We start from the raw sequence: 26,540 nt of genomic DNA, 5'->3' as shown, positions 1-26,540 counted from the left end.
CCATCTAGTAGCGCACATACACTGACCGCCCCTTTATCAGCCCCCATCTAGTAGCGCACATACACTGACCGCCCCTTTATCAGCCCCCATCTAGTAGCGCACATACACTGACCGCCCCTTTATTAGCCCCCATCTAGTAGCGCACATACACTGACCGCCCCTTTATCAGCCCCCATCTAGTAGCGTTGGACTCCTTTGGTCTTCAGAACCTTAGCAGTTCATCACGTTGTAGATCCCACCCAGTGGTGAAATGATTCTGCAGGAATATCGGCCCCTGCGGACAGGAAGCTTCTTGTAGTTGCCGCAGATTGGATGGAGGTGCTGACATGTTCTGACCGGCTGACAGGAAGGGGTCAGCGATTCATGCTGCTTGCGCCAAATTCTGACTCCCATCAGCAGCAGAAATCTGGACCCATCTGACCAGGAGATGTTTTTCCGCTGCTCAGTGATACAAGTTTTGCGCTCTTTTGCCCGCTGGAGTCTTTCTGTTTCTCTTAGACACAATGGCGCTGGAACTGGTCGCCCGCTGTTATACCATCCGTGCGGAGGAACGGCGAGTTGTGCGTTCGGACACGTTAGTTGGACCTCCAGCGTTGTATTCAGCCGACTATGCAGCCTGTTGGTTAGAACGATTCCTGACATCCTCCTCCGACCCCTTTCAGTGATGAGTTGTTTCCATCCACAGGATCCCCTACAGCTGGATGTTTTCCTCGATCGCGCCATTCTCTATATACTCTCCACTCCGTTATATTAGAAAACCCGCACGGTTGGCAGTGAGACCCCGGCTAGTCCAGCACCGATGACCGGCCTCGCTGAAAGTCGCTCCGATCGCTGGATTTTCCCAATTAACGTGGAGTCACACTGAAACTGATCTATGGGAAACTTGTCACGTGAATTTATGCTCCGGGGTCATGGGGAGAATTACCATACAGAGCGCCAATCGTGAGAGGACTGGGGGGGGGGGGGGGGGGGGTCTATTAAAGGGGCGTTTAGTGTATATCTACATGGGAATAAGGATCGGCATTGCTGTATTTTATCACAGTAGGTTCACAACCAAACCTCCAGAAGAAACTGCAAATCGGCATCACTTGTGTCCTCTAAACCCGTCTTGTGTATACAGTGTGTATATTATACTAATGTTATATGAATATTAGCGTAGTATGTAAGCGGCACAGGGACGCTCTCTAATGATCGTGACCTCCTCTAATATCTGCGCTGTAACACTACAGATTTTCTGCATGGCTACAGTTTTTCCTCCGCTGATCTCGGCTTCTTCTTTCTCTCTCTTCTGTGTAGGAGAAGATCGACGCTGCAGTAAAAACCCTCTTGAGCCTTAAAGGAGAATACAAACAGCAAACAGGGCAGGAGTACAAACCCGGGGGTCCTCCCGCCGACCCACCTAGCGCATCAGTCCCCCCAACAAGCTCTAGTCAGCCAGGCTCCACCCCCAGCGACAGCACAAGTCTGTACAACAGGGTAGCACAGCAAGGGGAGCTCGTCCGCAAGCTCAAATCGGAGAAGGCTCCTAAGGTAACGGCTGTATGCCGTCTGATGACAGTCATTGTTTGTTCTCTTTACTCCTTTGCTGCTGTTTGCTCCCTTGTTTCATGTTTGTAAGTTCAGATTTTCAGGTAGTTTTCCCCATTTTTCTGCTATTTGTAGTCCACTATTAGGGAGAAGGCATGTAGCAAGCCTAGCATCCCGCCAGCAGTTCACTGTCCTGACTTCCTTGCCCTTCCCATGCTGCACTGCACTGTCTCTGCTCCAATCATCTAAATGCCCGCCCCTCTGCTTCTCCAGGACAATCAGGCATTCAGAGTATTCTGGCAAATGGTTAGTAATACTACTATACTGTTACAGGCCGGGATCGCTGAATGTGCCGCCTGAGGGGAGCAGCTGATTGCTGGTGGTGCCAAGAGCAGGGCAGGGGGGCGATCAGCTGATTTTGCTGGTGAAGCCGCAGCCATCTTTGCATTTCTCCTGCAGCGGTCACATAAATATACATCCTGTAATAGGACGACAGAGTCCGCGAGGGCCGGAGCCGCTCTTACGGAGTGACTCAAGTCCTGCGATCCCAACTCTGACACTCGGGGTTTATGCTCTTGGCACAACCCTTTAATGCGCACGGATCTGTTAAGGGAGCGCTCTGCCGTATCGGAAAAGGGTACGAATTTTATGCTGCTTAAAATCTGCACCAAAATCCATGTTTTTTTGTTTTGTTTTTTTTAGGGGGGAGGGTTGTTGCATATTTGATGCGGATCTTGTATGTGAATGTACCCGTAAGTTACCTTCACACAGCAAAACCTCAGAGACTTCTGCGGCAGCGAATCTGCACCATCCTGCCGCCATGGGTCAGGTCCACAAAAAAGGTTTTACACCCCTACATCATCTCCCCGCGCTGCACAGAGCCTCGTCGGCTCCCCCGCTGGTCTCAAGCTATGATGTGTCAGTCCAAGGGACCACTGCGGCTTGGGATTGGCTACAGCGGTCATGCATCTATGCGGCACCGATGGGGGAATGTGTGCGACTCTGTGGGGAGCGGGGGGGATTAAGGGGTTTTGGCTTTTTTAAAAATACGTTTTCCTCTATTTTGCAATCCCCCCCCCCTCCCCCTCCCCCTCGGGGATTCTGTAACAATTTGCATTTGTTGCAGATTTTTTTACTTCCCCGTTGACCTGGATGGATGAGACCCTCCACAAACGGAGCTGCTGCGGGTTTAATATCCGCATGTGATGAGACTGCTTTCCATCTCTTCCGCTTCTGTAAGACGCTGCACATTTTCTGCAGGGGATCCTGCTGTGAGCGATCTGCCGCAGTTACCCGAATGTGTACCGGACTGCAGTACATTGAGGACCACGGCAGTACCCCCACAAATGTGCCAACCCCACTGAGCAACTCACCCCCATACAGGGGGTCCTGAGCGTGACCCAGGAAGGTTATATATGGGCGCAGCTTGTGTTTGAGACCACCCTATTAATGATGACCGATGTGTTGGAGGATAACGCTGAGGGTCCGGGACCGCATCTCTGGATAGGGGGCGCTAGTCTGACTACATGTGATCTTCTCCATTTTGCAGGACAAGGTGGATGAGGCGGTGAAGACCCTGCTGTCTCTCAAGGGTGAATACAAAGAAAGGAGCGGCCAGGAGTACAAGCCGGGGCAGCCGCCGCCTGCGGAGCAACCGCTAAGAGCTCAGGAAAGCGGATCGCAGTCTTCTGAGGCCGAGCAGCTGTTTAATAAGGTCACCCGGCAGGGAGACGAGGTGCGAAGGCTGAAGAGTGAGAAGGCTGCCAAGGTGAGCGAGAAGATGGGGTTGTGTATATCCACTGCCCATACACACGAAGGGAGCCCGTAGGCGGCTGTCACATGAACAGCGCTGGCCAATCAGAGCAGTGCACAGTGTGTATTGGGTAGTAAGAAAATGGCTGCAGCCATCTTGGTTGCCCAAAAGTGGGGCCACAAATCGGCGGAACGGAGAGATGGCAGAGAAGATCAATTACAGATAGTACAAGCCTCCCCTGCGGTCCCGGGACAGAAAGCGTCCTGACACCAGAGGGTCGCTTTATCAGCAGAAGTCTGCTGGATGTGATGGAAGGTCCTGGCCTACAGACCTCCCGCAAAGCCAAAAACAGCAGTCTGGCCTTGCCAGCCCCTCCTGATCCAACTTACAGTACAGCGACTCGTAGACCGTACTGGACCCGCGGGGGGTAAAGCGCGAACGCCTTAACATACTGATGTGCCGATTCTCATCCGGCCTTTTCTCCAGTAGATGTTCAGTTTGACCTTCATATAATCCATAAAGTAAATTACGGCGCGGCGCGGCGCTCATTTGGCGAGCGGTTGGATAACACTGTATTCCTTCCATGTTGTAGGACAAGGTAGACGAGGCGGTGAAGACCCTGCTGTCTCTGAAGGCCGAGTACAAAGAGAGGACCGGACAGGAGTACAAGCCGGGGCAGCCGCCTGCGAGCGCGGCCGTGAAAGCTCAGGGAAACGCATCGCCATCTTCTGAGGCCGAAGAGGAGCTGTTCAACAGGGTCACCAGGCAAGGAGACGAGGTCCGAAAGCTCAAGAATGAGAACGCCCCCAAGGTGAGCAGGATGAGCGGTCTGACTATAGTCACTGACGCCGTATTGGTGGTGGGGCTACACTTGGTTGTGCAACATGATCGCAGCGTGGCATCGCATGAGCTCGGGCTGCAGTATTGGCACGCTACATTGGGACTTGATGCCAATGAATTTGGGTCGTGGTTCCAGCAACCTGCGAGATACGACTCTACCGCCGTCACTTGCGTCGGGTCCCATTGTAGCTCCGCTATAATGCAGTCTTTGACCCCGCAGCCCTAGCTTTATGATTGTAAAGGGGGTCATGTTGAGACCGATGCGACTCCAACATGACTGTTGCAAAGAAGTCCAAATCGGTTGGCTTTTTAGTCACACAGGATTAGCATCGCCCTCGGTGGGAGTCGCAGGAAACTATTCTTCTCCAGTTCCTTTAAAGCGACCCTCTGGGCCTGGAAGAGCAGAGATGTCCGCACTGCTTCCCCGACTACCTGATGCTCTCTGTGCCCTAGTGTACATCATTCGTCTAGGCACTACATGCGGCTCTGACTGGCGGGCGGCTCATGCGGGCAGCACTGGTTAGCCACGTGTAGTGCCTTTGGCCCTTTTTATGACTACCTGCGAATGGAGGCGGACGGGCCAGAATGATCCCCGGACCGCTCCGCCTCCAGTCACTCTCAGCAATGCTCGCTTCTGTGTAAAAGCGCAGGAAGGACCCCTGTGGGGACAGCGGTCGGACGCTCTGTGCCTGGGAGTGCGCTCTGTTTAGAAGGGCCCTTAGAAGCATGTTAATACACCATGTCAGAGAAGCGGGGCGGCCATCTTTGTTTCTCCAGGCTCGGAGGGTCACTTTTATGGCTTTTGCGGCGTTGTTGATTAAAGTTTGCGGTTTCTCCCCAGGATAAGGTTGATGCTGCAGTGAAGCAACTTCTGGACTCGGTACTCGCCCTGACTCAGTACCAGCCGCCGCCGGTGGAGTGTAAGCTGGCGACTACAACAGGATCCGAGGACAAGAAGCAGAAGGAGAAGGAAAACAAATCTGAGAAGCAGAACAAGCAGCCGCGATCAGGAGACGCTCAGAAGAAGGACGGCGGCAAGGAGGCTGCTGATGGCCTCAAGAAGCAGACCAGGTACTGCCGGAGCTCTTAAAGGGCTTCTTCACCAAAGGGCCGTCTTAGATGGGATGACCGTCGGCCCGTTGTAGCACACGTTGCTCAGTAGAGGGTGTGGATCAGCGCTCATCCATTGCGGTTCACACGCGGCGGCGGAGAGTCGGAGGTTCAGGGACGAAGGATTGTTGGTATGCTCGTCCATCCCCACACAGCAGGCGTTAGTTGGCGGCGCATCTTCCCGTTCACACAGGGAGTTGTACAACCGAGCAGCAAGCAGTTTTATATACTTATGACAAGTGTTTGCTTGTTTAAAGCAAATTTTGTCTCACATTCACATGGAGTGGTTGTCAGGCAATCGAACATTTGAACCTGACCATACGCCCTTGTGAGCGGCCCTGAAGGGGATTCTGGGACATTTATACTGATCTTTGTCCACAATAAGATGTTCCATGCAATAGATTGGTAATGTACCCATTTCTTTTACTTGCTACAATCCGCCTCTCTTGGTCACATGGTGCGCCGGCACCCCCCACCCCGCCAGGATTTGGCCTGTTCTTCTTCTGACCTCGCTCACTCATGAGCAGCAGCAGTGAGGAGCCGTGATGTCAGTGGAGCCGCCAAATCCTCGTGACCATCATTGTAGCCAATTGTGTCCGTGGGCTTCGGGATCGTGGGCCAAATGTGGAGGAAGCGCTGACTAGGGGCTCATACAGAAGGCTATGTAGACGCAGTTTGTTACGCAGTGAATAGAACCCATGGTATTTAATGGGTTAATCCCCGGCTGCGTATTTTTCACGTGAAAAAAAAGAAACCACGTATCGTATTTTGATGTATGTAGTGCACTGCGCCCGGTGAGGTCAATGGGCTTATGGAAGGACGCAGGAGGCCTGCGATAATTTGTGGGTTGTTCAATTCATGCTTGCCTAAAAACGAAATGACGGATTGACCCGTGTAAACACTCATCTGTGAGCGACTGCCTGTGTACCGTGAATGGGGGGGCGGCCCGGAACGTTCCGTCTGCATTCACTGAGCGATGATCATTACCTTGTAAAGGAGCAATCATGGCTGGGATGATCTATTGGACATCTGCACCCGATGGGTTGTCCCATGTAGGAGGAGCCTTAGGACGCCCCAACGCTGGGTGCATTGGCGACTATTAAGCGTGGGATGCAACCGTTGGCGACTAGTAGACATTAAACGCGTCCGGAGTTTGCATGTGCAACTATTGAGCGCAAATATACTTTGTTCCAAAACTGAAGCCACTGTACAAAGAATGTCATCGCTCCTGGAGGATCCCGGCACCGCAGACTATAAGGTGACCTCCAGGAAGAACCTCCCCACCAGTGTGATGTCAGGAGGGTGAAGAGCACGCTGGGCGGTAGGTTGGCGGGGCTGCCGTATGTTCAACATGCCTGGTGTAACCATGAGTGATGGATTATCCCTGCAGGTGAACAGACATTTGGGATGGAGAGGAGGGGATTGTCCTGGACCCTCTCTTCTCTGCTTCCATTGAAAAACACTGTCAAGTGGCTGCTAACTGAGAGCAATAGGCTGCAACTCCACTGCAGAGCAATATGGGATAGCAGAGGTTTAGTGCCCAGCAGGAAGACGGATTGTTGTAAAATCCCATTTGTCATGATGTGTAATTTTTGGTTTATCTCTTGTGCAGGTTGGGGCTGGAAGCGAAGAAGGAGGAGAACCTGGCGGACTGGTACTCCCAGGTAATGCGTCGTACGTTACACACCGCAGTATAGATGTGCACGGCTCCGGTCTCACTACAGCTGAATGTATATGCCACATACAGGACTATACAATTGTAAACCTGCGGCACTATACACTGACCGCCCCTTTATTACCCCCATCTGGTAGCATTGGACTACTTTGGCCTTCAGATCTGCAGCGATTCGCCGTGGTGTAGATCCCGCTCAGTGATGAAATGGTCCTGCAGGAATATCGGCCCCTGCGGACAGGAAGCTTATCAGAGGACATGTCTATACCTCACCTGAGATCAGTGGTGGCGGCACTCTGCCTGTTGATGCCATCTGAGACATCTTGGGCTGCTGCCATACAGCGGTTATCACAGATCTGCTATATGCTGAGTAGGTCCCTATAGAATGAGATCTTGCTGCGTGGAGTGATGGGTCTCTGATATCTGCTGCTTGTAGCTTTATGTATAGAACTAATATAAGAATGATAGACCTGATCCTGGATATTACTTACTGACATTTCCCCTTGGCGAGCCGTTGTGATTGGTGGGACGAAACGCGTTTGTAGGATAAAAAGCATTAGGACCCTCCACAGTGTCACCGACTGACTATATCAAACATTTGGGCACTGCTTCCAGTTTTCAGGTCCCATTGATGATATTTTGAATGTTGTGAGGCGTCTACATTTTTCCAACCCCTTTCTTTCTTCCCTCGTTTTCCCTGATGTTAGGGAATAATAGGGTGATTAGGGTTTAGTTTCCGGGCAGAGTCGTCCTTGTCGGGGCGGGTGCCCCACATGTTTCATGAATAGGTTAGTATCCAACAGTTAGAACAGACTTTGGTATAACTTGTTTAAAGGGTTAACAGAATGTTTTATATCGTATATGGCACAGGCCTTCTGGGGATTCTCCATATAATATTGTGGAAGAGCGGAAGCTTCCGGCTGGAGGACAATATTTGTAGCCGTTCTGTGATATTGGAGGTTTAGTAAGGGAATGTTCTCGCTGTATTCTTCGCTCTCTCTTCCAGGTCATCACAAAGGCGGAGATGATTGAGTATTATGATGTCAGCGGCTGCTACGTGCTGCGTCCGTGGGCCTTCGCCATCTGGGAAGCCATTAAAGATTTCTTTGACGGCGAGATAAAGAAGTTGGGGGTAGAAAACTGCTACTTCCCCATGTTCGTGTCTCAGGCGGCGCTGGAGAAGGAAAAGTCCCACATTGCGGACTTCGCCCCCGAGGTACGTTACACCAAAGTGCAGGCCAGAAGTTACATTTGCTGACATGTCTTAATTAGGGCGTCTAATTTAAAGGAGTCTACAATACTGGTTAATCTTCCCCGGCCCTTTTCTATATTCTCATAGCTCCATGTTGGGAATTTCCGTATGCTGGATCGCTGTTGGTGTAAATTCAGCTTCCATTGTGTATTCGGAAATTGCATATAATTGTAGTGCTGTGCTTGGTTTACATGGGTAAAAAGTGATGACCGGTTCCCTTTGAAGGGGTTCTCCAGAGATCCCAAAGTGTCCCTCTGCTGGGCTCTTCAGCGATTAGCTGTAATCTGATGGCAGTAAATGTTCAGTCTCCCTACAGCACCTCCAGAGGGAAAATGAAGCATTACACAGTGTCCATTCATATCAGTGGGTTGTCTGCATAATGCAGGACAGGATGGGTCCTCTGGGGCCGGAGACCCTCTTTATAACTGCTCTCCACTCCAGTCAAGAGATAAGAATCTGGAATGGTGGACACCCCTCTATTAACACAGAGTTTGCGAATAGTCGGTACGGAAATCGATTTTCCAAAGTGACACCCTAAAAAGGTGGGACCAGAAGAACTATGGAAAGCTGCGTACCTTCTGAGAACATAGCCCCCCCCCCCCCCCCCATATGCCCTGCTAACCTTACATTACTACTTGTGTCTTTTACAAGTCTGCTTTCTATGTTGCACTTTTGGTGCTGAGTGAAGAACGCGGCTGTCCGGCTGCCTTCATCACGTGATCCCCACTTTCCCATAGACTGCTCCATTCTCCAGTAACCCCTCAGCTCTGCTCCCAGATCCCGTCACCTCCATCTCCTGTGTCATTGATGACATTTTACTGCAATTGTTGTACGGCCGAACGGTGCAGATAAAACGCAGATGTCTTCACTAGGGTGATACTACAGGTAGACCGGGTGGTTCGAGATACTGCTTTATACGCTCCCCACCCAGCCTTGGTCCCTATCCGTTCCAGTTTTGTGTTCAATGTACCAGCTTAATGTTTGTGTTTTTTGTTTTTTTTAAAGGTGGCCTGGGTTACAAGATCGGGGAAGACGGAGCTGGCAGAACCAATCGCTGTGCGGCCAACGAGTGAAACTGGTAAAGCACCATGGGAAAAACTAGTATTGCTCTCAATTAGGATGAGCAAAACCGTAACAGAGTCAAGGCGATAACTCTGCTGTCTGAATAGGTGGAGCAGCCTTAAAATGCTCACACACCCTCAGTAGATGTTGGTCGAACGCTCGGTCTACCGACAGCTATTTCCCCCTTACTCCCCCTAAGGGAAAAAGGTGGATCCAGGAAACTACAGGCCTGTGAGCCTGACTTCTATACCGGGAAAGATTTTTGGACAAATTATTAAACAGCATGTATGCAAGTACTTGGATGAGAATGGAGTAATTAACCAAAGCCAGCATGGGTTTGTAACAAGCAAGTCATGCCAGACGAATCTAATTTCCTTCTATGACAGAATCACTGACTGGGTTGATCAGGGAAATGCGGTGGATATAGTATATCTTGACTTTAGTAAAGCGTTTGACAAAGTATCTCTTACCATCCTTATTGAAAAAATGACCAAATATGGGATTCACAAGGCAACCATTAGGTGGATTCACAACTGGCTGAGTGATCGTACTCATAGAGTGGTCATAAATGGCTGCACATCCAAGTGGAAGAATGTATCAAGTGGGGTACCACAAGGCTCTGTCCTGGGCCCAGTGTTGGTCAACATATTTATAAATGGTCTGGAGGAGGGAACTGATGGGAAACTGATCAAATTTGCCGACGGCACAAAGCTAGGAGGGATAGCTAACACTAGGGAAGAGAGAGGATTCAAAAAGATCTAGAAAAGCTTGAACAGTGGGCGGTGACTAACAGAATGGTATTTAACAAGGAGAAATGCAAAGCAGCAGCACATGTGAAAAAGGCTTGGGTATACTGATAGATCATAGACTGAACATGAGTCAACAATGTGATGCAGCAGCCAAAAAGGCAAACACAATTCTGGGATGTATTAAGAGAAGCATAGATTCCCCCCCCCCCCTCCCCCCAATACACATGAACGCTCAGTTTGTCTCCAGGGCAGTAGAAAGGTAGAAGCATTTGACCTCTTCAATCGTTCTTTCCAGCCTCATATGTTGGGGGAATTTAAGGGGCAGGGTAGTAGGGAAGCCGCCATACATGTCATTCAATGCCGCTTTAATTAGAAGGTTCAGGCGATGGAAATCTAACATTCATGGGGGCCTTTAGGCTCCATCTGGGCGGCTGCTTTATGGCTCCAGGCAGATGTTGTATAGAGCCAAGTCTGGGATTGGATTCGGTCTCGTTGGAGCTGGAAAACCTTTCCTGATCCCATAGGATGAGCTCTAGTCCTGTCCTTGGCACGGAGTCTATGCACTGCGCCATAATGCAGCCACTTGCTCTGTTGGACTCCGTATATATGGAAGCGCTCTGCCTTGGAGCATTGCACACACACTGCAGCATATAGAGCCTGTACACAAGCAGGGAGAGAGCGGTCACTTCATACACAGGCAGGGAGAGAGTGGTCACTTCATACACGGGCAGGGAGAGAGCGGTCACTTCATACACGGGCAGGGAGAGAGCGGTCACTTCATACACGGGCAGGGAGAGAGCGGTCACTTCATACACGGGCAGGGAGAGAGCGGTCACTTCATACACGGGCAGGGAGAGAGCGGTCACTTCATACACGGGCAGGGAGAGAGCGGTCACTTCATACACGGGCAGGGAGAGAGCGGTCACTTCATACACGGGCAGGGAGAGAGCGGTCACTTCATACACGGGCGGGGAGAGAGCGGTCACTTCATACACGGGCAGGGAGAGCGCGGTCACTTCATACACGGGCAGGGAGAGAGCGGTCACTTCATACACGGGCAGGGAGAGAGCAGTCACTTCATACACGGGCGGGGAGAGCGCGGTCACTTCATACACGGGCAGGGAGAGCGCGGTCACTTCATACACGGGCGGGGAGAGCGCGGTCACTTCATACACGGGCGGGGAGAGAGCCGTCACTTCATACACGGGCGGGGAGAGAGCCGTCACTTCATACACGGGCGGGGAGAGAGCCGTCACTTCATACACGGGCGGGGAGAGAGCCGTCACTTCATACACGGGCGGGGAGAGAGCCGTCACTTCATACACGGGCGGGGAGAGAGCGGTCACTTCATACACGGGCGGGGAGAGAGCGGTCACTTCATACACGGGCGGGGAGAGAGCGGTCACTTCATACACGGGCGGGGAGAGAGCGGTCACTTCATACACGGGCGGGGAGAGAGCGGTCACTTCATACACGGGCGGGGAGAGAGCGGTCACTTCATACACGGGCGGGGAGAGCGCGGTCACTTCATACACGGGCAGGGAGAGCGCGGTCACTTCATACACGGGCAGGGAGAGCGCGGTCACTTCATACACGGGCAGGGAGAGCGCGGTCACTTCATACACGGGCAGGGAGAGAGCGGTCACTTCATACACGGGCAGGGAGAGAGCGGTCACTTCATACACGGGCAGGGAGAGAGCGGTCACTTCATACACGGGCAGGGAGAGAGCGGTCACTTCATACACGGGCAGGGAGAGAGCGGTCACTTCATACACGGGCAGGGAGAGAGCGGTCACTTCATACACGGGCAGGGAGAGAGCGGTCACTTCATACACGGGCAGGGAGAGAGCGGTCACTTCATACACGGGCGGGGAGAGGCTGGTGCGCTGCCACTCCCATGACTAAGCTGATAAGACTGGATCTTAGTATGTTCATCCTGAAATGTCGCACGGTATCAGAATAAGACATACTTGCCCGGAACGTACCCCTTGTCCAGCTTCATGCTGCCTGTGAGTTGAGCAGCATCACCCTAGTGACAGGTTCCTTATTAGCCCTGCTTTCTTGGTTAGTCGTGTCACTATTCTTACCACTTAATGTGCGATGTGTATGTACGGTACATGTTGGATATCCATTGTATGGAGCGGAGTCTACTCTATTCACGATCTGTCGGCTGACACTCACCTGCAACAGCTACAATCTGAGACGACTGTGATTGTAGGTGATTGCCTGTTAAATGCTGCTGTCAGTTCTGCCAGTGACATTTAAATGTCCTATTTAGGATTCTGATGACCTGAATGGACGCCCACCTACCCCCCACAGTGATGAGATTGCGGGTATCATTGCAGCTGAGGACCTTCTGAAAAGTTATGGTGGCCAAAAAATGGCGGTGGAAAATACTTTTTTTTAAGTGTTTTCCCGTCCGTGTCGTTGGGGGACACAGCAGTCCTTGGGTATAGCTGCTGCCACTAGGAGGCGACACGAAGAAGAAAAAAGTTCCTTCTATCTGCTATTCCCCTCCTGCAGGCACTGAACTAAGCAGTTTTACCTCAAGGCCCTTTTACCTCAAGGCCCCAAGGGAGAGCAATGCCATGTAACATGTGTCCACGGAAGGGTTTTAATAAAGAAGTGTCAAGAAACAATGTCAAACAATAAGAAAACAAAAAGATGCCTTGGCCTTTCAAGACTATGGAGATAAAAATATGGTAGAATGGAGAATTCTTCCACCAGTATCCACACAAGGGCCGGGTAACAAAGTCTGTAATGTGCCGCATGTTTTTCTAAGTATTTCGGTTTTTTACGTGGCCCCAATGGGATTCAATATACTTGGTGTGGGCACCAGTCAACAGGTCGATGAAGTATTCACCGTTTGGCGAGTGTAATTACAACCGGGCCACAAGGATATGTTCTGGGTAACAAATTTGAATGGACCAGGATCAACAGCCAAGTGGACACATGCTGTAGTAATACCGCTCAATCTGCCGTTTCACCCATATTAGGAGTTTAACTTTTTTGCTGGTAGCAAACTGGAAGCGCACAGTTTTTACCGCTTTACTTACTTGCCTGTTCTTTAGCCCGTCTAAAGATCACGTCTCTCTCCCCTCTGCTCCTACACAAATCGCTCGTCCTCTGCAAGCTTGACTCTGACTGTAACTACCGCCGGCTGATCTGTCCATATCCTTTCAGCAGGGCACACTTGTTAAAAGCACAAGGGCATCCCCCCCCCCCCCCCAACTGATGCCACTCTACTGATTTGTAAGCACTTTCTTGTTAATCGGCAATTTTTTCTGCCTTTCTAGTAACGGGAAAACCTCCAGCCGCCGTCTTGTCGCATCCCCTTGGGTAAAGCTCTGGAACGTCCCGAGGTCTGTTGTGTCCCCGATGACTCGGATGAGAACAGCATGTTTGTATAATCCCTCCCATTGGGGTCACCGCACCCTCCCGGTTGGTCGTTCCTTGCTGGCGCTGGATGGGTTCCTCAGGCCGGCCTGTTTTCTCCCAGAACTCTTTGTTTTCCGGCTGTGGTCCGCGCCTCCAGGAGCCGGTAGGAAGGGCTATTGATTTGCTTAGTGTCGCCCTCTAGTGGCAGCAGCCATACCGAAGAGGACGGGAAAGGGATTTTACAGGAAGTAGGAAAAATCTTGTTTTTATTTTTTTGAGCAGAACTTTGTGGGAAAAAAAAGGGAAAAACCAACTCTGAATTTGGTGATGCTGCGATTGTAGCGATCCACAGAATAAAGAGAACCCGTCATGTCTGTCATTTGTACGGCACCGTAAACGCCACGAAAACAAAACGCCCCCAAAATGGCACAATTGCGTTTTTAAATTTTGCCCCACTTCCCCGTACATTGGATGGTATAGATGGTAGCGCTGAATACTCCACCCCGTCCGGCAGGATACAAGCCGTCAGCGTAGAAATACGGGAAAATACAGACGGTGGAAGTTCTGGAATGGGGGGGAGGAAAAAATGAAAATGGAACCTTCATTAACCCCTTCCTGCTGCGGCCCTCCTTGTTTTTTTTCTAACACCCTTTGTGTTCTTCTGGCAGTGATGTATCCGGCGTACGCCAAGTGGGTGCAGTCGCATCGGGACCTGCCGATAAAGCTCAACCAGTGGTGCAACGTGGTGGTACGTAGAGCGGATTATTGGGGGCCAGTAGAGGAGATGTAGGGGTCTTCCTCTCCGGCCCCCTACTTGAATGCTGTTTTCTGTTTCAGAGGTGGGAGTTCAAGCACCCTCAGCCGTTCCTTCGCACCCGCGAGTTCCTGTGGCAAGAGGGACACACGGCCTTTGCTACCTACGAGGAGGCTGCAGAGGAGGTAGGTCGGCCCCATAGATGTCATGCAATTAAAGGGGATCTCTGTGATGTGACCAGGGTCCCTTTTACGGGCTGATGGCCCAAAACCCATTGAGGACCTCCGTGCTGTCCGGCCATACTTCCGGTTGGTCTCTCGATACACAGGCCGTATAGAGAGATGGCAGCTATAATGCCCGGTCTCTAGCATCCCTCTTAATATGGACAGGGCAGTGGTACACATGTGCGTCCACCTTTACATCCGGGGACACTCTAAAGTCCTATTTTTGGGATTGGTGGGGGTTCCGGTGATCCTGCAGATAATAGAAAACTTGCTTTCATGGTTAGAACCACTTTAACCCCTCAATGCCAAAGGACGTACGCTTGCGCCCTTGTTACCTGATACTTAAGGCAGCAGGACATAAACTTGTGTCCTGTGCATGGCATGGGCTCAGAAGCTGAGCCCCTATCATCTGCAGTGGGAGCTGGCTGGGACTGGCCTGCTGCTGTTAACCCCTTACATCATTGATCAATGTTAATCGCGGTGCATAAAGCGTCAAAAGAGAGAGGGAGCGCCCGCTTATCTGGCACCCAGGTCTGCCGTTGCTTATGATGACGAGCTATAGCGTTAATACATTGCAATACAGATGTACTGCAATGTATTATTATAGCGATCATGTGATCACGGGTTAAAGTCTCCTGCTGGGACATTAAAAAAAAATGTGTAAAAATAGTGAAAAAATTAGTAGTAAAAGCCTATTTTTACTTATTTTCCCTCCTTTAAACAAAAAATAATAATGTTTGGTACGTATGCCAAAATGGTACCAATGAAAACCTGCAGCTCGTCACACGAAGCGAGCGCCGTCCGCGGAGAGAGAAAACGTAGAGGAATCTAAATGCAGTGATTAAAAAAAAGATGTCCACCAGGTGGCAGCATTCCTCCATTCTGCCGCTCTTACCTGTCATCTCCTCTTGCCAAGCGTCCTCGCTTCACCCGGCTCCGCTCCTTTCTATAGGCTCCTGTCCGTGGAGTTTTGCCCAAGTTGTGAAATACAAGGGGTCTCATTATTATTTACTCACATTACGCTGTTTTTTCTTTCTCGGTCACATCACTCCTGCGGGGCCATAAAAACGTACAGCTTCTCCTTTGTGGGAAGTTTATAGAAAGTCACTTTGTGAGATGGCTTTTTAATGTAATGCACAGCTCCCACCTCTTTTGGACTCTATTAGAAGCGGCTGGCGGTCTCTCCACGCACGGTGCGCAGTATTTTTAGAGACGCCGCAGGCTTTTGAAATGGTAAGAGGCGGCGACCTCACGGGTCTGTAAATGGCATCACTATTGACTGCTTGCAGTGACTGGTCGATTCGTATACCCATAACTGGGTGCTGAGAACCTTCTCTTACTGGAAACAGTCAGTAAGCTTGTAAACTGACAACCAGCAGTTAAAGGGGGGTTACATTACTACTGGTCTAACCTCAGGACAGGATCAATGGGGGTTTACTGCTCAGGAGCCCCACGATCAGCTGATATCAGCCCTTCTCTCATTGTGGATGGAGCCGGAAGCAGATGGCGCTCTCCATAGTGCAGCCGCTCGGGTTGGCATTTCATTGAATTCAATGGGGCTTCACTTGCAATACCACCCTGGGTCGCTGCACTTCAGACAGCGCTGTCCGCCTCCGGCTCTGTCTGCAGTGACAGTGGGGCCGGTGATCAGCGGGGATTCCAAGCATCAGGTTCCTGCTGATCAGCTATTGATGTCCCAAGGACAGATCATCCAAAGTAAAGTCCCAGACAAACCTTTAAACAGCCAGGACAGATTTGTGTTACTGGGATGGCGTGGGTGCTGCCCAGTACGGTGATGGGGTGGTTGTACCGCACAGCCGAGCTCCTGCTGCAACTACTGGATTCAGAGGTAACTCTGATCCTGGCAGTTTAACTCCTTAGATGCCACGGTGGCTATTGACCGCAGTGTCTAAGACGTTTGATAAAGGGCGTTCGAGATGTGATTAAGGGGTTGCTAATCGGCTACCACAGCAGCCGGGGGCTCATCCAAGACCACCAGACATCCTCTTAGCAGGCAGTGGCAGGGAAATGGCCAACAGCTCTGTACAACGTAAAGGTACAAGTGAAATCTTTGGAAGGTCTTGTTTCTACGGCGTACACACTGCAACAAAAACGACAATAACCTCATTCCGCGGGTCGATACGATGACTGAGATACCAAAAATATAGAGCATTTTTTAGCTGTAATACTTTTAAAAGTTAAATATCTTTGGGGAAAAGTTTTTTTTTTTTGTTGTTTTTTTCCCATTGACGCAGATGTGCGCGGGCTCGCTTTTTGTGGGCCGTTCTGTAGTTACTGTCGGTGCCACTTTTTGGTCACTTTTTGTTCAATTGTTTTCTTAGAGACGAGTTGACTAAAAACAGAGAATTCTAACGTTTTGGGTATTTTCCTGATGATCTCCACCGTGCAGCTTTGATGCATCGGACTTCGGACGCTTCAATACCACATTTTTTTATTATAAACATGGGAAGGGTTTTTTTTCTTCACCTTTTTTTTTTTTTTTTTTTTAAAGTAAAACATTTTAAACCTTGAACTTGGGATTATTTGATCGCGCACAATACTATACTGCATTCCCATGGTATTGCGTTATACTGTGTTGTGACGGCACCCCAAAATCTCCTTGCAGGGAAGCTATTCGGGATCCCTGAACTCTGATCGGGCATTTAAATGCTGCCGACATAATTGATGGTGGCATTTAAAAGGTTAAGTGTTTGGAGGACTCTGAAAGCCAGAAACGCCTACATGCTTGGTAGTGGCGACCGCGAACCGTCCCATCGGATGAAGTGATCTTGTTGGACCGCGCAGTAAAAAAGTCAGAGATTTTTCCTTTAATTTCTCCTCCAAAAAAAGGTTGTTGTTTGATAAATGGTGACGGCGACTCCTGCGAGATCTTGTTCAGCCGTTGTGAATGGGGCCTGAGGGGTTAAACTTGACCATCGCGGTCACATGTCTTCCGCGCAGGTCCTGCAGATCCTGGATTTCTACGCCCGGGTCTACGAGGAGCTCTTGGCAATCCCTGTAGTGAAAGGAAGGAAGACCGAGAAAGAGAAGTTTGCGGGAGGCGACTACACAACCACCGTGGAAGCGTTCATCTCTGCCAGCGGGCGCGCCATACAGGTCGGTGCCACTTCTATCTCATCGGGGGGGAAAGTGTAGAGTCTCAAGAAATCTAGGAGTTGTCAGGCATTCCGGATCAGTGGAACGGCAGATTAATGGAATTAAAATTTAGGGTTTTTTTTCGCTAAATGCCAGATTTCCAGATTACTGGATGCAGAATTACAGCCGTTTCCCAGTTTGATCTGACAGTTCTGTAGTCCTCACAGCCGTGTTCTTGCTTCCTCCTCCTCTCACTTCCAGGGCGCCACATCCCATCATCTCGGGCAAAACTTCTCGAAAATGTTTGACATCATCTTTGAGGATCCTAAGAAGCCGGGTGAGAAGCAGTTCGCCTTCCAGAACTCTTGGGGTCTCACCACCAGGACCATCGGAGTAATGACCATGGTGCACGGAGACAACATGGGGCTGGTGCTGCCGCCGCGGGTGGCCTGCGTCCAGGTGAGTGGTCTCATAGCAGGTCGCTGGCAGTTTAGGCATCTGATCGTCTGAGGGTTTCCAGGGAGAATACTATTGGTGATGTATCCTCAGGATGGGTCATCAATAGTTCATCGGCCGGGGTCAGCCGCTCGGGATCCCGACTGATCAGCTAAATGTGCGGCTGCTGACAGCACTGCAATTACATAGGGGTTGGAGCGGGAGCAGCGGAAGTCTCTGTCTAGTGGGCGGCGCTTGTAACTGCAAGTGTGGCACTCATTGAAATCAAGCCGAGCCTGCAGATACAAAAGCCGCTGCAGGAGAGAAAGTGGAAACGCAATCTTGCAGGCCCAGTCAACGAGGTCCAGACGTAGAAGGACCGGCTCTCCACTTTCCTTGGAAGACTCTGGCAGCGATTGGCAGTGGGGGCGGCGCTGGCACATGTAGCTGGTGCCATCCTAGATCCTGAGCGTTGGTGGGGGCGCACCACTCTGTTTAACGACTCACAAGTGGTGGCACAGCTCCGACACTGGGGAATGCAAATTACTGGGGATTAAGCTGTAATACAGAGTGCAAATAGCACAGGGGGAGGACGTGGCGCTCTGTGTTGGGATGGGGGTCCGACCGCCCAGACTTGTTGGCTCTGATATTGGTGGGCATTCGCCTTGCGCCGTTGCCATCTGACTACTCCTTCTCATTTGCTTCCTGTCTGCAGATCATTATAATTCCGTGCGGCATCACAAATACGCTATCAGAAGACGACCGGACCGCTCTCCTCCAGAAGTGCAATCAGTATTTCCAGCGCCTTCTCAACGTAAACATCCGAGCGCGAACCGACCTACGTGACAACTACTCCCCTGGATGGAAGTTCAACCACTGGGAACTGAAGGTGGGTCGGTCCTGCGTACCGCTTATCGGGCGATCGCTCTCTCCGGTTCACCGGTCACCTGATGCACTGCTCATCAGAAAGTATTTCTTAAAGGGGTGTTTGTGTTTTTGTTTAACTGATGGTTGATCCCCTGGGTAGATCATCAGTAATTGGACGGGGGTCCGCCGCTTAGTACCCCCACCCATCAACTGATCATCCTGTCGCACTGCGCTGGCGTCAGCCATGTTGAGAGCAGGAAGTGGGCAGCTTCACTCTCACTGAAATGAACAGTAGCGCTGCGTTGCTCTTCTGTCCTGACCCGAGCAGGAAGTCCTGACCGTGAGAGGAGCAGGAAGTGGAGCAGCAGCGCGGCGCTTCCATGCACTTCAGTGGGAGTGAAGCCGGGGCTCCAGCTGCCTGCCATGAACATGCAGGATGAGGTCCGGCCACACTGACAGCCGGTTGTGGGATCAGTTGATGATCGGGGTTCCCATTGGTGACCCCCAGGGGATAGGTCATCAGTTATAACGCAGAATACCCGTTTAAACCGCTTTTATGGCGATTTCCTTATCCGACTGTATTCAGCTGTAAAGGGTCATTTTATGGCATATATAAACTTTATATGTGACGGATTACCTGCCGGACGCTCGCTTGTTAGGTCTTCAGCTCTGGGTCTATATAAACTCCTGTACTCTGATTATACCCACGGGCTGTTAATAAGGCCGGGTTCATATCTGCTTTGGGGGTTCCGTATGGAGTCTTTGGCCCGGATGAGGGAGCGCAGCGTGCTGCACCGTGTCGCCCAGGAACCTGGATGTGCTCCTATTGTAGTCATTGGAGTCAGTCAGGTCCAGCGTGCGACGTATCTGGCGAGGGAAGGAGGGGGGTTCTGCATCGTTCGCGGTGCTGTAAGCATTCTGCACGCTTTAGTCTGAGGGTCAGCAGGATTACAGTGATAGGAGGTTTACACGGTTTTAATACTTTCGTGGAGTAAAGAAAAACGACTTGCCGCCGCCGGATCCGGATCGCCAGAAGGTTTTATTGTTTTTCCATCAATTGGGCTGTGAGTTCGTGTTGAAAGCTGAAGTTTTTATTGGTACCATTTTTGGGTCCGTACAACTTTTTGGTCACTTTTTATTTAGTGTTTTTGGGAAATGAGGTATCAAAAAAATGAAATTCTCACATTTTGTACTTCTTTTTTTCCTGTTTACCGCGGGGGATGGAAGAGCACGAGATTTACAAATTTAAGATTCTTGAAAATTGGACTTTACCTTTTTTTTTTTTAAATATTGGAAATGACTTGGCTTTTTTTAGATTTCTCCCCACCTTAAAAATATCCAAATGTTTTCCAGCTCAATATATCGCACGGTAAATGGTTGCCCTCACGTAGCTTTGGCATCGGGAAAAAAAGTTTTACTTTTTCAGAAGAAAGGGAAAAATAAAAATGAAAAAAGCAACAATGTCTACGGTGGGAGGGGATTAACCCCGCCCAGAGGGGATTAACCCCGCCCACTGCGCCATTGAACGCAGTCCTGTAGCTTCTCTTCCGGTAACAGTATTATTGTCCCACGTCAACATGGCTGCTGCTACTTAATTGCTGTTTTTTGCCTATTGCTCTGCAGGGGGTTCCCATCAGGCTAGAAGTGGGACCGCGGGACATGAAGAGTCAGCAGTTTGTAGCCGTCCGTCGGGACAACGGAGAGAAGCTAACTATTGGCGAGGAGCAGGCGGAGACTAAACTGCGGGACCTGCTGGAGGAGATTCACAGCAACATCTACAACAGGTAACCGCGTTTTACCGCCTCCTCTAGTGGCGCCCATAGTGATCTCAGCAGATTGTGGCCCCGCTCATCACCTCTCTTTACTCCAGGGCCCTCCGGGATCTGACAAGTCACATGGTTGCCGCCGACACGATGGAAGAATTCCAGAAGCTGCTCGATACGGGGAAGGTAAGCGCAATCTTCCTTCTTTACTGATTTGCGGAATCTTTGCTCTCCAGTCACATCAAAATCCGCCGTCACAATGATGCTTTTATCCCATCGGCCTTCAGGCTCGGCTTCCATTTGGCGCTTGTGGGGCGGATTACCGCATTTTGTCAGCCTTTTTTAGTTACACGTGAAGAGACCCTGTCTGACAACCGTTTGTGTTTCACAGCGAAGCGCCGTAGTTTTTTGGTGCGGTTTTCATCCGAGGGGCTTCTGCGGGTGACTTACGTTGAAACTGCGTGTTTCACCTCCAACAGCCAATCAGCTGAGAACCGCATCGAAAACAGCAGCGTATCGCGGTAAGCGCATCGGTTTCAGACAGCGGTTTTCATGTGCGATTAAAGGGGCGGTTAAAGAACCATTCTAGGAGCTTAAAATCATGTAAAACAAAGACTATTTGAATCCTGGTCTCCCCCGATGGCTCCCCGTCCAGCGCTGCCGCCACGCAGAATCTGGAAGAAGCGGCCGGCGGTCACATGCCATTCATCATGCTGGAGACTGCGCTGCCACTCACAGGCTTCAGGGGGGGTTCTTCTGTGAGTGGCTGAGCGGTGCACCATGTACGGCACGTGACCGCCCGCAGCTTCTTCTGGGTTCTGTGTGACAGGCACCGAGGCTGATCAGGGAGCCGCCAGCTGAGGGGACATTTTTATTTTTTAATCTTAGCATTTTTCGTGATTTTTATATCCCAGAAAACCCCTCTACGGCCGAGGCTCTCATCAGGAAAAAATGCACAACATCCGCACACGGGGCGTACGGGTATCATGGTGGGGGACCTCTGCTCATTGCCTACCTCTAAGCCAGCGGAGAGCGTCAGCGAGTTCATCAGAGGCGTCGCACTGTCAGACGTGTCATCCGTGACACACGTGGTTATATAAATGGCCATAAACCTTTATCTTGTTTGGCTGCTCTCCACGGATACGGGTGTTACTAGATTGGGTGCAGTTTAAAGCGCCCTCCTGTGTTAGGAAATGGGCATGGCAGGCCGGGGCCTTAACCAAGGATACATGATAAATGGTGCAGGCATCAGTAGGTAGTATAATACAGCCCCTCGTCATACTGGCAGGTAACCCCATCCCGCCCACGTTGCACGTGTACATCATGGCAAAATGCTGTATGGGCTCAAGAGCTGAACTCGCGCCAGTGGGAGCCAGCTGTATCTGTGGCAGTCGGGGTCCCGCTAACGCCATTCCCGTCATTAATCCCTTGCATGCTGGGATTAATGCACATCGTAGCATGTAAGCGGATAGAGGCAGTAAGCTGCAGAGGAATTGGTTTAGGTTTCATTACAGTTTCAGTAATGGACTTCTACTGGAGTTTCAGAAACGGCGTTCGCGCAGTCTTCTACAGCGTATCTCGTAGATGTACCATAAAGGGGGATAATGGTTACTATTGGCGCCTCTCTATATGGAAGGGGGCAGTTAAGCTGCAGACGAGTATAACAGAGGAGGTGACAGACTGTTCTTTCCAACCCCTCCGCTAATTGAAGAATGAGCGCTGAACGGGCACAAACCTCCCCGCGTTAAAGACCCCCTCTTGTAGGGATGTAGCGGCATGATAGTGCAGACCTCTGTGTGCAGCCAGGGGGCGCCAGGTTCTTAAGGCTGAACTCTCGTCTGCTCTACACTCCTCTGAAAATGGCATGACTGCTCCTATTTGCACAGGGATGAGCCTGTAATACACCGTGCCAAGATAGGAGAGGAGATCAAATCTAGAAACCTCAACAAGAAGCCGGCGAGTTCTGTGTTACGTAATCCTTATGGTGTATTATTAGTAAGATGATCCTCGGTGACCTCCATAGCAACATATACATCTTCTGGGGCGTGCTGGAAACTGCTATGTACGAATCTGATGGCCTTCAAGGACAGGATCGTTGTCCTCTAGGGGAGGCTGGCACTTGGCTGGTGGTCCTCTAGGGGAGGCTGGCACTTGGCTGGCGGTCCTCTAGGGGAGGCTGGCGCTTGGCTGGCGGTCCTCTAGGGGAGGCTGGCGCTTGGCTGGTGGTCCTCCTAGGGGTGGACTGAGACTGCACAGGTATACATGTATACAGATGAGTCTTCAGCGTTGGATATATTTCAGCTGTTTTCACAATTCTCCTCTTGCTCTCCAGATTGTTCAGATCCCGTTCTGCGGTGAGATGGACTGTGAAGACTGGATTAAGAAGACGACGGCCAGGTAAGTGCATGTTATGCATTTCTTTACCTGTAGTAATCTATATGTGGCGCTGCAGCTATTTTGCTTCCATTTCTGCAATCCTAAAGATGAGGGTGGTATTTCAGTGTGGTGAGGGGCTGCGGTCACATCTGCTGGACGGGCCGGTGGGTTTCCAGATGTCTTATTTTAGGTGGAGTGTCCCTTTAAATGGCTGAAAGCTGCATTGTGTGTGTACCAGTGCATCAGGATGCTGTAGGCTGTCACTCATACATCTATCTCTGTATACAGGGACCAGGACCTGGAGCCCGGAGCGCCATCCATGGGAGCCAAGAGTCTTTGTATCCCCTTCAAACCACTCAAGGAGCTGCAGGCCGGAGCCAAGTGCGTGTGCGATAAGAACCCCGCCAAGTATTACACCCTGTTCGGCCGCAGCTACTAGACCCTGACGGACACCCGGACCCCTTTATTAAGCTCTTTATTTTTATTACCTAATGTACAACCTCAGAACAGATTTTCGGACCCATCCTGTGGGGGGGCGGCGCGCTGCAGCTCTACACACCTATTTTCTCAGTACATCCCTAATAATAAATGCTAAAATGAATGCCGCGTCTTGTCTTCTATCCCGCTCCGAAATGTATCCACCGCCTCTGAGATCTACGTCAGGGCATGTCCGGCAGCTAATATCCGGAGTAACCGCCGTGTGACGGACAGGCTGGGAGGGACCCAGGAAGGTGCAGGTAGGTGGTCTCGGGCATCTGGAGCCATGCTGAGTGCATCCACAGTTGCTGGAAGGTGAGTGGGAAGGATTCATAGAGAGAACACAACGATCGAGATCCCACAGATGTTCAATTGGGTTCAAGTCTGGGGAGTTGGGGGTCGGGGAAGTACTTGGAAGTCTTGGTCGGGCTCCTCCAAGCACTCTTGGACGTTTCTAGCCATGGGACGTGTCGCATTGTGTTGCTGGAAGAACCCATCTGCCCCGACAAACAGCATGTATGGATGTGCCTGATGATGATCTGTATTCGTATAGCGCCAACCTATTCCGCAGCGCTATCAAAACACAGGAGAACTTAGAAGATACAACAGGTAAGGCCCATTTAGACAACAGTTATTGCTCAAAAGCCGTCTTTTGAGTGATCGTTGTGTGTAGCTGCACTGACATCCGGCAGTTTTTCGTTATCCCGTCGCTCATCTGTGTCTTTTTTTAGCATGATGAAAGACGACGATGAGCCTTATCAGGGATTCACAGCGGATACTATTATTTCAGCTGTATCCCTGATGACAAGCGGGGTATGAAGAACAGTACAAGAATATAACTACTATAATACTGCCCCCTATGTACAAGAATATAACTACTATAATACTGCCCCCTATGTACAAGAATATAACTACTATAATACTGCACCCTATGTACAAGAATATAACTACTATAATACTGCCCCCTATGTACAAGAATATAACTACTATAATACTGCCCCCTATGTACAAGAATACAACTACTATAATACTGCCCCCTATGTACAAGAATACAACTACTATAATACTGCCCCCTATGTACAAGAATACAACTACTATAATACTGCCCCCTATGTACAAGAATATAACTACTATAATACTGCTCCCTATGTACAAGGATATAACTACTATAATACTGCCCCCTATGTACAAGAATATAACTACTATAATACTGCCCCTATGTACAAGAATATAACTACTATAATACTGCCCCCTATGTACAAGAATATAACTACTATAATACTGCCCCTATGTACAAGATTATAACTACTATAATACTGCCCCCTATGTACAAGAATATAACTACTATAATACTGCCTCTATGTACAAGAATATAACTAATATAATACTGCCCCCTATGTACAAGAATATATCTACTATAATACTGCTCCCTATGTATAAGAATATAACTACTATAATACTGCTCCCTATATACAAGAATATAACTACTATAATACTGCTCCCTATATACAAGAATATAACTACTATAATACTGCTCCTATGTACAAGAATATAACTACTATAATACTGCTCCTATGTACAAGAATATAACTACTATAATACTGCCTCCTATGTACAAGTATATAACTACTATAATACTGCCTCCTATGTACAAGTATATAACTACTATAATACTGCCTCCTATGTACAAGACTATAACTACTATAATACTGCCTCCTATGTACAAGAATATAACTACTATAATACTGCCTCCTATGTACAAGAATACAACTACTATAATACTGCCCCCCTATGTACAAGAATATAACTACTATAATACTGCCTCCTATGTACAAGAATATAACTACTATAATACTGCCTCCTATGTACAAGAATATAACTACTATAATACTGCCTCCAATGTACAAGAATATAACTACTATAATACTGCCTCCTATGTACAAGAATACAACTACTATAATACTGCCCCCTATGTACAAGAATAGAACTACTATAATACTGTCCCCTATGTACAAGAATATAACTACTATAATACTGCCCCCTATGTACAAGAATGTAACTACTATAATACAGCCCCTATGTACAAGAATATAACTACTATAATACCGCTCCTATGTATAAGAATATAATTACCATAATACTGCCCCTATGTACAAGAATACAACTACTATAATACTGCCCCCTATGTACAAGAATAGAACTACTATAATACTGTCCCCTATGTACAAGAATATAACTACTATAATACTGCCCGTATGTACAAGAATGTAACTACTATAATACAGCCCCTATGTACAAGAAACTAACTACTATAATACTAACCCCTATGTACAAGAATATAACTACTATAATACTGCTCCTATGTATAAGAATATAATTACTATAATACTGCCCCCTATGTACAAGAATATAACTACTATAATACTGCCCGTATGTACAAGAATGTAACTACTATAATACAGCCCCTATGTACAAGAAACTAACTACTATAATACTAACCCCTATGTACAAGAATATAACTACTAAAATACTGCCGCCTATGTACAAGAATATAACTACTATAATACTGCTCCCTATGTACATGAATATAACTACTATAATACTGCCCCCTATGTACAAGAATATAGCTACAATAATACTGTCCCCTATGTACAAGAATATAACTACTATAATACTATGCCTATGTACAAGAATATAACTACTATAATACTGCCCCCATGTACAAGAATATAACTACTATAATACTGCCCCCTATGTACAAGAATATAGCTACTATAATACTGCTCCTATGTACAAGAATATAATGACTAATACTGCTCCTATGTACAAGAATATAACTACTATAATACTGCCCCCATGTACAAGAATATAACTACTATAATACTGCCCCCATGTACAAGAATATAACTACTATAATACTGCCCCCTATGTACAAGAATATAGCTACTATAATACTGCTCCTATGTACAAGAATATAATGACTAATACTGCTCCCATGTACAAGAATATAGCTACTATAATACAGCCCCCTATGTATAAGAATATAACTACTATAATACTGCTCCTATGTACAAGAATATAACTACTATAATACTGCCCCCATGTACAAGAATATAACTACTATAATACTGCCCCCATGTACAAGAATATAACTACTATAATACTGCCCCCTATGTACAAGAATATAGCTACTATAATACTGCTC

General features: G+C 49.0%; 1 protein-coding gene across 2 annotated transcripts in view; it reads left to right on the top strand.

Annotated features, from left to right (window-relative positions):
* Positions 1-23,459, top strand: part of EPRS1 (glutamyl-prolyl-tRNA synthetase 1) — a 127,903-nt gene extending 104,444 nt beyond the window's left edge. Inside the window, exons 19-34 of one of the 2 annotated variants that reach the window (XM_066595084.1) lie at positions 1,297-1,530; positions 3,077-3,295; positions 3,873-4,091; positions 4,962-5,191; positions 6,843-6,894; positions 7,909-8,118; positions 9,160-9,232; positions 14,012-14,091; positions 14,181-14,282; positions 17,283-17,438; positions 17,679-17,876; positions 18,568-18,741; positions 20,343-20,503; positions 20,590-20,668; positions 22,815-22,879; positions 23,147-23,459. In XM_066595084.1, the coding sequence (XP_066451181.1) occupies positions 1,297-1,530; positions 3,077-3,295; positions 3,873-4,091; positions 4,962-5,191; positions 6,843-6,894; positions 7,909-8,118; positions 9,160-9,232; positions 14,012-14,091; positions 14,181-14,282; positions 17,283-17,438; positions 17,679-17,876; positions 18,568-18,741; positions 20,343-20,503; positions 20,590-20,668; positions 22,815-22,879; positions 23,147-23,297 (2,403 nt within the window). In that variant the 3' untranslated portion in view covers positions 23,298-23,459. The remainder of the gene's footprint in view (positions 1-1,296; positions 1,531-3,076; positions 3,296-3,872; positions 4,092-4,961; positions 5,192-6,842; positions 6,895-7,908; positions 8,119-9,159; positions 9,233-14,011; positions 14,092-14,180; positions 14,283-17,282; positions 17,439-17,678; positions 17,877-18,567; positions 18,742-20,342; positions 20,504-20,589; positions 20,669-22,814; positions 22,880-23,146) is intronic. The other variant, XM_066595085.1, reaches the window with a different exon arrangement.
* The last annotated feature ends 3,081 nt before the right edge of the window (positions 23,460-26,540 follow it).

This window comes from Eleutherodactylus coqui, chromosome 3 (genome assembly GCF_035609145.1).
Source record: "Eleutherodactylus coqui strain aEleCoq1 chromosome 3, aEleCoq1.hap1, whole genome shotgun sequence".
NCBI classification, from domain to species: Eukaryota; Metazoa; Chordata; class Amphibia; order Anura; family Eleutherodactylidae; genus Eleutherodactylus; species Eleutherodactylus coqui.
Note: the sequence above shows the minus strand (reverse complement) of the source record. Positions and strands in the feature narration are given on the sequence as shown.